Here is a 15289-nt window from a genome sequence, read left to right as displayed (position 1 = left end):
AGGGGGGTAATGAAAAATGTAGCTTACGTGATCAAAGTGGGTGGACACAATATTTGTTATAATGATTCCATGCAGTTCAAGTTGTTTATTTTTATTTTTATGTGTGTCATGTCAAACGTCTGCTTTTTGGGTCTCTGCAAATCAATTTATCCATCAGCTTTTGCAAGAATGATAGCGCCCCCCAGTCTTCAACGTACCAATGCCCTTAATTCTATCTCTTTCAGCTTGGGGTTGCCTGAATTGAACAGAAGACCTTGCAAACACATAGGCCTAAAAGTCTGCTTCATTAATGTAACTGTTACAAAGCAGTTTACGAAATAAATGTTTGTTTCAGCTTTGGTAAATAACAATTATCTGATTATGTTTTACCTCAATGACTACCGCCCAGTTGCACTCACCTCCATCATCATGAAGTGCTTTGAGCGGTTAGTCAAAACTTTTATCACCTCCTCCCTCCCTGACTCACTGGACCCCCTGCAGTTTGCCTACAGAGCAAACAGGTCCACGGATGATGCCATCTCCCTCACCCTCCACACTGCCCTCTCCCACCTGGACCAGAGGAACACTTATGTGAGAATGCTGTTCATTGACTACAGTTCAGCATTCAACACCATTGTGCCCTCCAAGCTCATCATTAAGCTCAGGGACCTTGGGCTCAACAGCGCCCTCTGTGACTGGATCATGAGCTTCCTGACGGGCAGATCCCAGGCAGTGCGGATGGGGAACATCACATCCTCCACCTTGACCCTCAACACCGGAGCCCCTCAGGGTTGTGTGCTCAGCCCTCTCCTCTACTCCCTGTTCACGCACGACTGCGTGGCCACACACAGCTCCAACACCATCATCAAGTTTGCTGACGACACGACCGTCATCGGCCTGATCACAGACGGCGACGAGACGGCGTACAGAGAGGAGGTCAGAGCCCTGACATCTTGGTGCCAGGACAACAACCTCCATCTCAACGTCAGCAAAACAAAGGAGCTGATTGTGGACTACAGGAAGAGGCAGAGAGAAGCACACACACCCATCACCATCGACGGGACTCCTGTGGAGAGAGTCAGCAGCTTCAGGTTCCTCGGGGTTAACATCAGTGAGGACCTGACATGGACACATCACACCAGGGTCATATCCAAGACGGCTCGACAGCGGCTCTTCTTCCTCCGCAGGCTGCGGAAGTTCAACATGGACTCCAGGATACTCTGCAACTTCTACAGGTGCACCATCGAGAGTATCCTGACTGGCTGCATCACCGCCTGGTATGGCAGTTGCACCGCCCTCAACCGTAAGACTCTACAGAGGGTGGTGAAAACTGCTCAGCACATCACCAGGACGGAGTTGCCATCCATGGAGGACCTCTACACCCAGCGGTGTAGGAAGAAGGCCGGTAGGATATTAAAGGACCCCCATCACCCCAGCAACAATCTGTTCTGTCTGCTGCCGTCTGGCAGACGGTACCGCAGCATCCGGACCAAGACCACCAGACTCAGAGACAGTTTCATACCACAGGCTATAAGACTACTGAACTCCTGAGCTGTGTGAATGTCTACTCACATCTGTTTATAGTACACACATACATATATATATATATTATACACATCTGCCATACATATCTGTTTATAGTACACATATCTATATATTATACATATCTGCCATATACATCTGTTATACATAATATATGCATCTGTCCATACCTCCTCATTCAACAGTGTAAAGTATTTAAATACTCTCAATGTATTCCACATATATATATTTCACCTCCTCAAATCTGTATTGTTGATATTGTAAATATTCTTCTCTCTTTTTTACTATTTTATTTATCTTTTGCACCATGTATGTTGAGTTGTTGGAGGAGCACGCGACATAAGATTTTCATTGCCAACATATACGCTGTATCTGCTGTGCATATGACAAATAAAAACCTTGAAACCTTGAAACCTTGAAACCTTGAAACCTGAAACCTTATTGCAATTTCTATGCAGATGAAAGTCAGTGTGCTTAACCACCACAAGAAATAGGATTAAAATCCTCTTTTTAGTGGCAATGGTAAATCATGCTACAAGATCATTAAAAATAGTAGTGCTTCATTCAAATTGTTTGGTAAACTATGATTGTTAGGAGCAATTGACCAAAATTAAATCTGCTACTTGCATTGTGTTTACTCGTTGCAGAAATACTGTATCAAGCTAATGCAGCATTTGTGCTGTTTGGTAGGATACAAGCCCACTGTGTGTCTTTTTAAAACTTTATGTCTTTATTTTGTCGCCTTTTATTTTCAAAACCACTTTGGGTTGCCAGGATGATGAAAGCTGCTAAATAAAATTGCACTAGCAAATGGCCAACACGTAAAAGAAAGGGGTAGTACTGCCCAGCAAACATATAAATACTCACGATAACAACGGATATTTCAAAACTGTCTGGTAATACAATGTTTGTTAAACATGCTTTCATATATTGTATGGTTCACTCTCAATTTGTTGGGCCTCATTGTGGCGCTTTGAGTTTCGCGTTGGATTATAAATGACTTGTCTGAGCCACCGTAGCAATGATAAACAGTGACAAGCAGCTGTTCCATCAGTGTTATGTTACTGAACTCACGTGTAAGACCTAACTGCGTGTAGTGAAGAGTATTACGAGTGTTAATTCAGAGACACATTTATTTTGCAAATTACACAATGGAGCCTGCTATACAAATAAATCCGGGTAAGTTGAATGTTCGTGAAGTATTTTTGGTGGTAAAAAAAAACCGAATGTCGATGCACGATAATGTATAGCAATTGGAAATGTTTGGCTAATGCTGCTCCGTCGTACTTCATTCACTTTGGATGTTCCGATGGGAAAGAAGCTAATGTGTATCAACAATAACACTATTGAACGTGTTGTAGGAGTAAATACCATAGGTTAAATATTCAGGATGTTTGGTTTGTAGCTATTTTTGAATGTCAGCGCATGCTAACGTGTAGCAGTTTGGCTAATGTTAGCAGTGCTTCACATTGAATCTGTTACTGAAGCCTGCGCTTGTTTCTCTCCAGGAGCGACGAAATGGGACATTCGTCAAAAAGTTTGGGACTATATCGAAGAAAACAATCTGGCCAACTTCCCCAGGCCTGTTCACAACAGAATACCGAATTTCAAGGCGGGTTAAAACTATTTAACTGAGGGAGCATGCTGGACCACACGGTGTGCCTCTGTAACGTTAAAGTAGTTATAATCCAAATGGAGACACTGTTAACTCACACATACAGTGGCTTTAATGTCGACATGGCTGCGAAGGCTGGTATCTGTTTATTCATTCAATCACATTTTATCTAGGGTGCACTACGTACTTTGACTTGTTAACTGTCTTCTGCATGGGGGCCACGTGTACAGGACGCTGTATGTCATGACACGTTACAATTACGCAGATATTTAACACGAGCTAATTATAACAAAACGCACTAGAAAGCCATTCAAAGTTGTAATATGTTGAATTTCTCAATAAAGCCTGCAATGTATACTCACTCAAACATTCATAATTAAAGTGTATGTTATCTTGTGAAACATTTTCAGAAAGCTGTAACATGCATTCTCTTTGTGTTCCTTATATTGGTACTTGAAGATAATGCTTGTTTAAGGAGGTCAATATCTGTATGGGAAAACATATTGTTGCAATAATATCCCCAGAATATGAGGTTTTCACACCGTCTCTTTACTGTTTGTGCCCAGGGTGCAATACAAGCATGCAACAGGCTTACTGACCTGCAGGAGTTCAAGTCCAGCAAGACAGTCAAAGTTAACCCAGACAGACCCCAGCAGCAGGCTCGCTTTGTCACTCTGGAAGTAAGTTAACTTTGTCAAAAAACAACTGTTGTCAACCCTTTCCTCCTTTCTTCTCAACCAGGGTGCTTTCACAGCCTGTGCCAAAGTGTCTGAGCTGCCGGTGTTCACTGGGGCCGCAGAGGTGAAGGTGGATCCTGATAAACCTCTGGAGGGGGCTCGACTGGCAGTGCTACAGGTAGCACTGCACTGAGGAAAAACATACCAAGAACAAAATTGTCTATTTTCTTTTTTGTTACCATGTCAATTTTCCCTACATGTAGGAGTTCAAATTAGAGATTTAGAATAATAACTCGAGGAGGATTAAAAAATCATTTTTTTTACTCTAACTCAGAGCTGTAACAAATGCTTTTTTAATCTACTAAAGGCTAAATTTCATAATCATTATCACTATTGTTCACTGAACTTCTTTCAATCTGTTAATTATCTGATAATTATATTCACTAAGAGTAAATATCTGATGGCTAACTTTTGGGATAATCTTTCACAGGCTCAGAAGACTTTATTGGTCCCAACTCCTCGTCTTCGTACTGGCCTTTTCAACAACATCACTCCTCCCGAGGGGGCCAGCAAAGAACAGCTGCGCATCTGCTCTTCTTCCCAGGTTTCAAATCGCTGAATCTATAAATTTCCATCAAATTTTCATCCCCCAATATTTCTCAATTTGTTTATTATCTTCTCTTACTTTCTAGGGTGTGAAAGACTTCAGTGTGCCTGTTGGCCTGGATTCAAAAGTGAAGGTAGACCTGGTGGTGGTCGGCTCTGTGGCGGTGTCCGAGAAAGGTGATCATTATAACCGATTTGTATGAACATAATTCTAATGTGCGTGTTTATTGATTTTTTTTATTTTATAATGATTAAAAGCATTATGCCTCAGTTTTTGAGACCATTTGAAATGTCTGTTTTAGTTTAAAGGGACAGTATATTCCTAAAATACTAGTGCATATTATTCTGTACATGTAGTGCCACTAATCAATCTAAATTGCTTTGTTATGAGTTGCAAAGTGTTGGAGATGTCAGCCTCCTCAAATATAATTGAGCTTGATGGATGGACTTGGCTTGTGATGCTTAAAGCTCCAAAAATACATTCAATACATTCTTTCCAGATGTGGTAAGGTATAAAAAAAAATGGTGTTTACACAAAACTGCCCACAACAAAGTCCATGGATTATATTGATTATACTGCCTTGATAATTGTATCAAATATTGCCTTGTGATCATTGCTTGTGATTCTCGCTCTGAGGCACCAGGACAGGAAGTTGTGGAAAACAAAAATGAGAGGTGTGCAGAATCAGATCCATATCGCTTCTACTGTGTTCCTCCGCTGATGCGAATTGTCCCATCACATACAATGCCTTTCGGCCCTCATTTACAAAGTCCAGAGATAAGCAATGTTGCTGTTAAACATATACACTGCCTGGTGAAAAAAAAGGTCACACACTCTAATATTCGTTGGACCGCCTTTAGCTTTGATTATGGCATGCATTCGCTGTGGCATCGTTTCCACAAGCTTCTGCAACGTCACAACATTTATTTCTGTCTTGCATTAATTTTTTGCCAAAATCATATTGATGACGGGAGATTCGGACCACTGTGCAAAGTCTTCTCCAGCACACCCCAAAGATTCTCAATCGGGTTCAGGTCTGGACTCTGTGGTGGCCAATCCATGTGTGAAAATAATGTCTCATGCTCCCTGAACCACTCTTTCACAATTTGAGCCCGATGGATCCTGGCATTGTCGTCTTGGAACATGCCCGTGCCATCGGGGAAGAAAAAATCCATTGATGGAATAACCTGGTCATTCAGTATATTCAGGTAGTCAGCTGACCTCATTCTTTGGGCACATAACATTGCTGAACCTAGACCAGACCAACTGCAGCCAGCCCAGATCATAGCACTGCCCCCCACGGGCTTGTGACCTTTTTTTTGGCTGGGCAGTGTATATTTAACATAGTGAGTACAGATCTTCATTGTGTCGATTCTATTAATCTGAAACATTACTACAGCTGTACGATCTTTACACTTTTTTACCCTTCGTTGATCTTTGATTGTCCTCGTTAAACAATGCTGCTCTAAAAATGAATGTTAACTTATTCTTTATCCCATTGCAAAACCTCCCATTGAAAAAGGTACTTGTGTCTTTATGGCTTTCTGCAGGCTTGCGCATTGGGAAAGGAGAAGGCTTTGCTGACTTGGAGTACGGCATGATGGTGTCAATGGGAGCTGTTGATGAGTCTACTGTGGTGGTTACCATCGTCCATGACTGCCAGGTTAGTTTTTTTCTCTTAATCAGAGCTCATTAACCTAAACAATGAATTTACAAATGCTTCCCTTATCTTTTCATAATGAAGGTTCTTTTTACATTGCTTTGTTTATCAAACACTTGATTACTGATCTGTTTTGTTTCTAATTATTATGTGTATGCTTTCAGGTGATGGACTTTCCCGAGGAGTTAATTGAAAGTCATGACCTGACTGTGGACTACATCCTCACACCCACCAGAGTTATTGAAACAAAATGCCAGACCCCCAAACCGCTGGGAATCATTTGGTCTAAGGTACGTTTAAATACTTTTTGTTTTTTTAGTGAAGTTCTACTGTGTTCCAGTATACACACATGCAGGGGGTCAGACTTTAATTTTGGGTGTATTTTATTTTAAGGTCAGTTTGAAAATAGGGCAGAGATGAAGGAAATAAACCATGACTAAATCCACCTCCTTGCACACGGAGTAACTACACATCTTTACGTCTTTTTAAGTGAAGCAGATAAAAGCTTATTGTACAGAGATGCTCTGTGGTGACTGCCTCACGTAATATTTAGCAACACTGCCCTCTCATGGACATGTAATGTAATCACACATCTGTGTTGCCATATTCACTCTTCTTTTACCTTTTTTAATCAGTAATAGTAAGAAAACTATTTACACAAACATACTTTCATGAAAAATTAGAAACAAAAGACTTAAAAAGTTAAAGCAAAAAAAGCCAATGTTATTAACTGTATATTTGTAAAGTTTAGTCCAAACCTTAAACTGCTTCTGATTCACTGACACTGATGGAGATGTTCAGTGTTTTTTCCACCTGATAATTTGTCTTTTATTTGACATTATTGGCGCATTATTCCTGCCATGAGTGTGTAGGCTACCTCTGGGCTCCTTAAGACATGCATGTAAGTAAACAGGACCCAGTGACCTCACTGGCAGGAAGGCCATGTCTGATCATCAAAGGCTCCTCTGCCCAGCCAGCTTGGCTCTACAACGGCAGGGGAACGTCGGGTCAAACAGGCCAGTGCAAAAACAATAGCCCCGTATATCCTTTACAGGACTGCTCCCTATCAAAGGCTGCCAAGACACTTACAGGCCCAACAAATCAAGAGGGCAGTCTTTATTTTTAACTGCTTGGGAAGTGAACTGTCCTGTTGCTATGTATGGGCTCTGAGCAGGATGGAATAATACCAATTACCTTATCAGATTTTGGATTATTAATTTGACTTAATCATAGGTATGGGCTCTGAGAACTATTTGTTGGTGTGTGTTTGAAACCCTTCCCCTTCAGCCCTACTGAGATTGTTTTGTGTCTCCAGTTGGACCCAGAAAAGCTGGAGAAGATCCCCGTCCTGAAGAAGCTGCGTGACCTGGAGGAACAGGGGGGAAAGGACGTAACACTGGGCGTGGCGCCCGAGGCAACAGAGCCTGGTCTGCAGACAGGTCAAACCAAAAGGCCACCCAGACGGAGGCCAAGGAGAAACATACAGCAAGATGATGAGGGAGAGTCCAAACAGGAGAAAACAGGGGAGTCAGATCAGAAACCGAGGCAGCGTCCACCGAGAGTGAGGAAAGAAGTCAGAGGAGATGGCGGGGGAGATAATGACAGAGAATTCAATAAGAGAGGAAGGGGAAGAAGAGGTGATAACATGAGGGAGAAGGATCAAGAGGAGGGTGGAAGTGAAGTAACAGCTCAACGTAGGCTCCCTCTGAGTGTGACCACAGTTTACCTGGGGGGAATCCCTGCTGGGCTGCGTGTTAGTGAGCTGAAGACGGCGCTCAGAGAGAGGGAGGCCATCCCACTGAGGCTCACCTGGCAGGGAGCTCAACACAGGGCCTTCCTCGACTACAGCGACCCTCAGGCTGCAGAGGTGGCCCTGGAGTCCCTTCAGGATCTCAGTCTGAATGGTCACAGTCTGCAGGCTGAGCTGGCCAAGAGCCAGCGGGGAGGCAAGAGGGCTGGACAGTCCAACCGGAGAGAAAGACCATCAACGGCTCCGGAGACAAAAACGGCTCCCCCAGATGCTGAGAGTGATACCAATGAGAAGGCTGAGCAGTAACGGCAATAAGCAATACTCAGTCAAAGGAGTGTTTATCGTGAAACAACCTTAAATGCCTTAAGAATCTAGTTTGTTTTATATATTTTGGGATTTATTACAAGAGGAAATCAGATATTTGGACCATAGACATCTAATTTGACCGCTAAGGCTAACGCTTACCTAAATATGACTCGAATATGCAATTCTTAAAACGAAAAGCATTTCCCTAGATTTTTTTTTTTTTATACATACCATTTCACAATAATTTACCTATGTGCCTTTTCAGACGCACACACGCACACACCCCTACCTGCTGGTCTGTGTTCACACAACCTTCATTGCTTAAAGGTGGTTCATTATTTTTTTAGGCTGCAATGAATTTCTTCAACACAGTCTCTTTTGTTAAAAATACAAGCGTAGAATTAGCTGTTAAGTGTTCAGTACGTTTTTTTTTTCCTATAACCAGTTATCAGTGTTACCTCCTCAGAGGGTTTTGTTTTCAGACCGTTGTCTGCTTGATTTTTAAAACCTTTTAACTGGTTTGTTTTTGTTGTTAAAGATGGCGCCATAATTTACAAAGTTTATACAATCTTGATGATTCCCGAGCTAGGAGACGTGAATTATAGAGAATAATCCTTGGTCTAACATTTATATATCCGTATAGACAACACAACAAACTTTTTAAAACACTTTGCAAAACCCCCTTTTTTCTTTCTTACCTCTTCTTAAAATGTCATGCAATGTTCACAGAATGTCTCAAATTTGAATTGCCCATAACTGCATTATTATTTTCCTTAAATAATGTGCTCCATTTTGAAATAGACTGCCATAAATCTGGAGCAAATTTTGACGTTAGACAAATTTAGAAGATGTTTGAAAAGCCATATTTTAGTTGTGATATGAAATTGTAGTTCATCCTGGCTCATAACACAGGATTTAGGAATTCTCTAAAAACCAACATGATTGTACAGTGTATTTTGACTACGATCTCGTTGTAGATTATAAACATCTAAACATACTTAATAATTTAGGACTTTGTGTAGCCTTGTTGGAGCTATACCTTTTTGATTTCTACTTGATTACTGTGGTTTTTACTAAGGTTTTTTTCAGAATATTTTGAAAATACACATTGTACATTTGAAAGTTGATATTTGTACCTTTTTTGTTGATTAGGAATAAGTTGTTCAAGGCATTCTGTTTAGTTAGACCGGTTTGATTATGCAGCCAGCCTCACCATTTCACTTTTTAGGAGATGCTGCCAGGCCTGGCTGCTGTTTAGTGGTAACTGTTTGTAACACGTTGCTGTATAACATTCTTTACTAAAGCTTTTGACTGTACTGGTTCAGCTTAGTGTCTTTTTTTTTTCCACAAACATAAATGCAGCATCTTTCTGTTGATCATGAAAAATATTTGAGGTCATTGGCAGAATTTAGGAAACTGCCTGTTTTTGGATATTGACCAGTGAACTTTGATAAAACCCAACTCCCCCTCAGCTCCTCACATTCTTGCAAATAATACTTTTCACCAAAGAGGCATTAATTACCGTCACAATTTAAACCTAAACCAGACAACTGAACTCGCACAAATACAACACAAATATAGATTGCACGTTAGTGACTTTGAAATTTGGAAAGTTTGCATTACAAATCATATAGGGCGATCAATTATTGTTGCGCTGTTTAGGTATAAAGTAAAAGTTAAAAATGAATCTGTTCTCAAATGCTGGTACTTACACATGTACAAACCATTCATCAAAACACAAGAGCCTGTATCTTGTGTCCGGTAAAGTCAAAGTGTTCCTGTGTCTGCACACATTACCTGGTAACTCACTCTCCTGTCAGTCTGCAGTGCCAGACCAGCATCCTGTTTTCACTGAAGTCTTGATTGAGACACAAGCACACAGTATGTCTGTCTGCACAGCTCTGGCTTTTTATGGAACTGTCATCCAGGCCTGGTGAGGGAACAGCTGTGGAGCCCGATCTCTTTCTCTCTCCCTCAGCCCCGCCAGAGCTGGGCCTCGGCAAATGCCATCAGTTTGTTAATGCTGTTCCAGTCCCTGTGCTTAAAGGCATGCTCGTTTTTACTGGGGTTCAGTCAGTGGTCATGTTGTTAGATTTCGGAGCTACACGAGTATTAAAACACAGATGTATGTGTACACACATGCCTTAACAGCATTACTTGCTAAGTAAAATGAACAAGACCTCTTAAATTACAATCCTGTTATTTGAGCCTACTCGCAAGACAAAACACTCAGTGAACTAGAGTCTAAAAGAAATAATAGATTACTGCCGCCGTGCTGCCCACGCAACTGTTATTAATGTTGACACCTTTAAACAAAACATATTGTAGTCAATAAAACTACACTTTGTACCAATTATAAATTGCATAACTTAAGTACACAGCCATTAAATCTGACCAATGATTAGGCAGATAACCAACAAATTAAGCATTTTGGTATTTGGTGGTAACACAACTGGCTGTGGTATTTTTATGGTGTGAATAGGTATTCATCTATTAACTATTTCTCTGCAACTCATTTCAAGGTTGATATTTTCCTTAATAAAAAGTAAAAGAAAAAAGCTTCTACCTTTGTCTTTATAAGTTGTTAGTTAAAACCCAGTTTTTGTGTATATTCACTGAAGTTAATGCATTTTATATACCCTGAGTTATTCAGAAGGACCATCCTTGTAACAAAAAGCAGTTTTTCAGCCTGTAACCAAAGGCGTGTGAGATCTATACCAGTGATTTCTTATCCTTTAATTGCTGCGCACACTCTCCCTACATAGAGGGCAAAGGATTTATTCCTAAAGCCTTTTATTTCAAATCTATTACCAATTAATCATCGGTTTGTGAAAAGTTAGATTTTTTCCCTGAAATGTCAATTTAATTTAAGGATTATCATGCATGACTCTTGGTGAAAATAAACTTGACTGGGCTTAATCATGATCCGCATTATAACAAGACATCACTGTGATAATCCTAGCATTTAGGAATATTTTTGTCTGTACTGCAGTAGTAGGACCACGTTATTGTGGTTGTTATGCTTCCTTTTTTGGCTTCGCTATCACCAAAGCACTAAAATCAGAACATAGTATCGCCTTTTTCGTTAATTAAGAAATTAATTGAAAGTCTAAACATTCATTTAAGAAACCTCTTGAATAATTATACATAGTGAAAAAGCAGAATTGCCTTTAATCTTAAACTGCTGCCAACATTTTCTCCTCTTTTTTTGCGGTGTCACGAAAACATTGGCATGAATTGTGGGTGAGTAATGAAATCGATTGTTTTGTGTATTCAGGCTTCAACAGCCCAACAGATATATTTTTATTTCTTTACAAATGATTTGTTGTTATATAACCTAAAAATTAGCCCTCGTTGATGAACTCTTGCTAATTTTCTAACATAATATAAGTATACAGTGCTGAAAGTAATGGTCTACATAGATCTAACACAAACGACATAACAGTGCTTACAATATATCCTCAATTTTCATTTTAAAACAAATAACAAGCGTTCTGACAAATATTGCCAATAAAGAATATACGTCTTTGGCCAATTCGCCTGAAATTAAAATATGTAGGCCACAAGAATAAATAAAAAGATGCGCTTATAGGCTATTCAAAAAGTGCCTTCATCAATTTTTACACAGAATATATGAACATGTTTATGTGATGTCTAAAACGGTTCATTCCAAAATTCAACGCTGGTATGGAAGTCCAAGAAAGAAAAAAAAGGAGCCTCAATCTAATTTGTCAAAGAAAAGACAAGTTAAAACTTTAGGCAGATAAAAGTGTGTGCATTTTTACATTGACTTACTTCAAGAAGAAAAACAAAAATAACAAAAGTGTGAAGTGGTAGTCATCCGCTAAGAAGGACTAAGTACCAAACAGCAGCAGGGTTTCATACACCCAGTCTTTACCCCGCTGGTCGATGTTGATGGCATGAAAACGTTTTTCTTTATTATCATTATTATTATTATCATTATTATATATTATTATTATTGTTATTATCATTATTATGTGGGTGATTTGTGATGGGCCTGTCTCCGTGTTGTCGCTGTGTGAAACAGTACATAAAAGTAGTCCGGTCGGCTCGAAGCTGTGAACGCTCTCCATTGGCCGGGGCATGCCTTTATGTCTCTCAGTGGTTAGTTAACTCATTTGTTCTCCTTTCAGTTCACCGACCTGGGAAACCGTCCTCTGGTCTGCGGGTTGTCCGCCGGGGCATCACATGACGCAGGGCTTAATGTCCTGGTAGGAAACCTGCTGGTGGTGGTAGTACGAGCTGCTGCTCGGTGAGTGCATCGCAGAAGACGTCATGGCGTTGAACGAGAACACAAACTCCTTTCGGTCACACATGCTTGGAGACTGGGAATGGTACCGAGGAATACCTGTGGAAAAGAACATTTAAAATATACCGTCAAAAATAAGTTTATGAAACATGACAACTTTTCAATAATGCTGTTTGAAGCTATAGCCTACAATAAAACCCATCTAAACATAATAGAATGATTGTATAAATACTAGATGTAGGCTGTAATGGTTAATTGTCAATTAGTTCTGGTTAAAATGAAATTTCATCTTAGAACAGCCATTACTCTAATTTCATGGATCTATTTGTAGCCTATTAGATAATATTACAATAATAATAATTAGATGAAAATGAATAATTATTGTAACTTGAAAAACCTATGTTAAATGAAATAGTGTCCAACCTTACTAACACGTATTTTGTTTTCAACAGCTGTCAACCACATGTTATTGTTTGAAAAGGAAGCTCATTATTTAACATTTTCTCAGAGATTACCATTATTCTTTATAATAATATTCCAATACTTTAGCTTATTTAATTTATGAAGGACAAACTAATATTTCCACTCACTTTTATTTAGTCAGACACATGTGTATAGGCCTATTCCTCACAGACTCAAAGTCCATTTAGCAAGCGCGATTAAACTTGTGGAAAGCCGAGGCGGGTTTGCAGGGCTAATTGACAGTGGCTCTCTTGCACGCCAGTCCCGGAGGACTAAGTGCCTCAGGGCAAGGCAGGCTGCTCTTGGCCTCGCTTGTTTTCTTGCCCGGAGATTGGCAAGGCTCTAAACTGTCCCGGCAGACTATCCCAACCCTCTTTTCTTTATCACTTGGGGAAACTGAAACCGTGCGAGTTGTAACTGCCTAATTAGAGCAGGACAGTGATGGAGCTTACATTTTTGTGAAAGAAATACGTGGTTTCTTTTTTGTTTCAGAATTGTCCTTAATTGGCTTGATTTATTTTTTATTCTTCCGTTTTGTATATAATAGTTGTTGAGATGAGCCCATGTTTAGTGACAAATACAGTGTGATATTCCACTACGGAAATCTAAAGCTGCTCAGTATTTCTATTAGACCCACGATCATAAAAACCTGTTACCCTAGGTAGAGAATATTGTGTGGACTTCTTGTAATTAAATGTATTGTAGTGTTATTTATAAATATGAATCACATTCTAGGCTACTATGATTTGATTTATCTCCACACGTTTTTCCTCATGACAATGTTCAAGTGTTTTTAAGCAGATAAATTAGAGGTGAATGAGCTTACCTTGTAAATCTGTAGTACTGTGCCCGTTCTGGTGCAAGTACGATTGGTCTAATGAATGTGTGGGCAAGCTTGGCTGCAGTGAGTTTGCCCCTGGGTTACAAGGAGATAGAGGCTGCTGTTTTATGTAGGAGGCCCCGTTATTCATAGAGGCCGAGGGGGCCGGAGCCCACGCAGAGGCTGAGCTCGAGTAGACCGGATGAGGCTCCATGACTCCTCCACTGGTGAGCAGAGGGGAGCCGGAATTGTCGTGGTGTGGATAATCACTCCCGGTGGATCCTGTACAACTTCCCATGTAGGAATGTCCACCGTTGGTCGACAAGTGTGACATGGTGTGCCCGGACAGACCCATCCCTTCCATGTTACCCGCCAAGTGTCCATTCATCATCCCAATCCCGCTGTCCAGGGACAGGCCGTTAGGTGGACAGGATAGTCCCCCGCCGCTCCCCTGGAAGTTGTAGGACTCGGGGATGTGGTTGAAGCCCAGGCCGTTCATCATGCTGTACATGGGCTTGAGCGCCTGGCACTTGCGCCTAAAACCCCTGGGTCTCCTTCTGAAGGACCCTTCCTCAAACATAAACTCACTAGCCGGGTCGATAGTCCAGTAGTGGCCTTTCCCGGGCCTGCCGAGGCCCTTGGGTAGTTTTATGAAGCATTCGTTCAGAGACAAGTTGTGACGCACGGAGTTCTTCCATCCCTGGTATGAGCCCCGGAAAAACGGGAAACGGCTCTGTAGGAACTGGTATATTTCACTGAGCGTCAGGCGCTTGGTTGGAGAGCTCTGGATAGCCATGACTATTAAGGCGATGTATGAATATGGGGGTTTCTCTGGTCTGCGGATCCCCGCGTTTGTCTTTTTGGTTTTCGTAGTGGAGGATGCAGTTTCCATCACTGCCGTCTGTCCGTGCGGCTTCTCCGGGGCAGACATTGGACTGCTCTGAGCAGGAGTCTGCGCTGGGGGCTGCTGGACCTCTGCCGTCATTAGTTAAATGTAATCTTCGAGATGGCAAACGAAAATAGTTGGTTTCCACCTTTCCAGCTATAAACTATACGAAGTAAGATGCTAATGAGTTGGCATAAAGAGTCAAACAAGAAACCGTAGGGAAACTTTACGAGCGAGCCCAAATCGAAACTGCCTTCCTAACTCTGACTTCTTCCTCTCGATGCAGTCCTGCAGCAGCCTGAAGCCTTGTACTACGCGTCCGAAATGGGATGAGGAGCAGAACAGGAGCCGCTTTCCACTTCAGTTGGTGTGTTGTCGTGCGTCCGAGGAGCTCACTTTTTACTTATCTGTTGCCACCAGCGCATTGGAAGCTGGATGTCTTGGCCATCCTAATGTTGGGGCCCCTCCCAGATCCCTCCTACTCCAGTGGTGGGCTGTAAGCATGCACATCTGTGTGCGTTCACTTTTCAGGGAAATGTTTTTCTCTACCTTACATTAAAATAGGGAACGTTTCTCCGGTATATTCTGCAAAACGTATATGTTATTATATGCACCAGAATTTAACTGAATTAAAATGGATGATCATATATTATGCAACAGCACACTTATGACTACACTTAAAAGGCATTTAGATAATGATTATTAATGCCGTGCT

At 41.1% G+C, this 15289-nt stretch overlaps 2 protein-coding genes across 4 annotated transcripts; one reads left to right on the top strand and one right to left on the bottom strand.

Moving 5' to 3' along the window:
• Positions 1 to 2551: 2551 nt before the first annotated feature.
• Positions 2552 to 9452, top strand: mthfsd (methenyltetrahydrofolate synthetase domain containing). 3 transcript variants are annotated; one of them, XM_063881261.1, is made up of 9 exons: positions 2552 to 2700; positions 3030 to 3133; positions 3703 to 3816; positions 3878 to 3991; positions 4304 to 4417; positions 4506 to 4596; positions 5971 to 6083; positions 6245 to 6370; positions 7396 to 9452. In XM_063881261.1, exons 1-9 carry the CDS (start codon positions 2673 to 2675, stop codon positions 8134 to 8136), a joined length of 1545 nt encoding a protein of 514 aa, XP_063737331.1. In that variant the 5' UTR covers positions 2552 to 2672; the 3' UTR covers positions 8137 to 9452. The 3 variants fall into 3 exon arrangements, with proteins under 3 accessions (XP_063737331.1, XP_063737329.1, XP_063737330.1); XM_063881259.1 differs by lacking the exon at positions 3703 to 3816; XM_063881260.1 differs by lacking the exon at positions 3878 to 3991.
• Positions 9453 to 11584: 2132 nt separating this feature from the next.
• On the bottom strand, positions 11585 to 14978 carry foxf1 (forkhead box F1). The gene is made up of 2 exons (XM_063880512.1): positions 13695 to 14978; positions 11585 to 12505 (listed from the first exon to the last, which is right to left on the bottom strand). Exons 1-2 carry the CDS (start codon positions 14671 to 14673, stop codon positions 12342 to 12344), a joined length of 1143 nt encoding a protein of 380 aa, XP_063736582.1. The 5' UTR covers positions 14674 to 14978; the 3' UTR covers positions 11585 to 12341.
• Positions 14979 to 15289: the final 311 nt, after the last annotated feature.

This window comes from Eleginops maclovinus, chromosome 4 (genome assembly GCF_036324505.1).
Source record: "Eleginops maclovinus isolate JMC-PN-2008 ecotype Puerto Natales chromosome 4, JC_Emac_rtc_rv5, whole genome shotgun sequence".
NCBI lineage: Eukaryota > Metazoa > Chordata > Actinopteri > Perciformes > Eleginopidae > Eleginops > Eleginops maclovinus.
The sequence above is the reverse complement of the archived record's forward strand: the minus strand, read 5'-3'. Positions and strand labels throughout refer to the sequence as shown.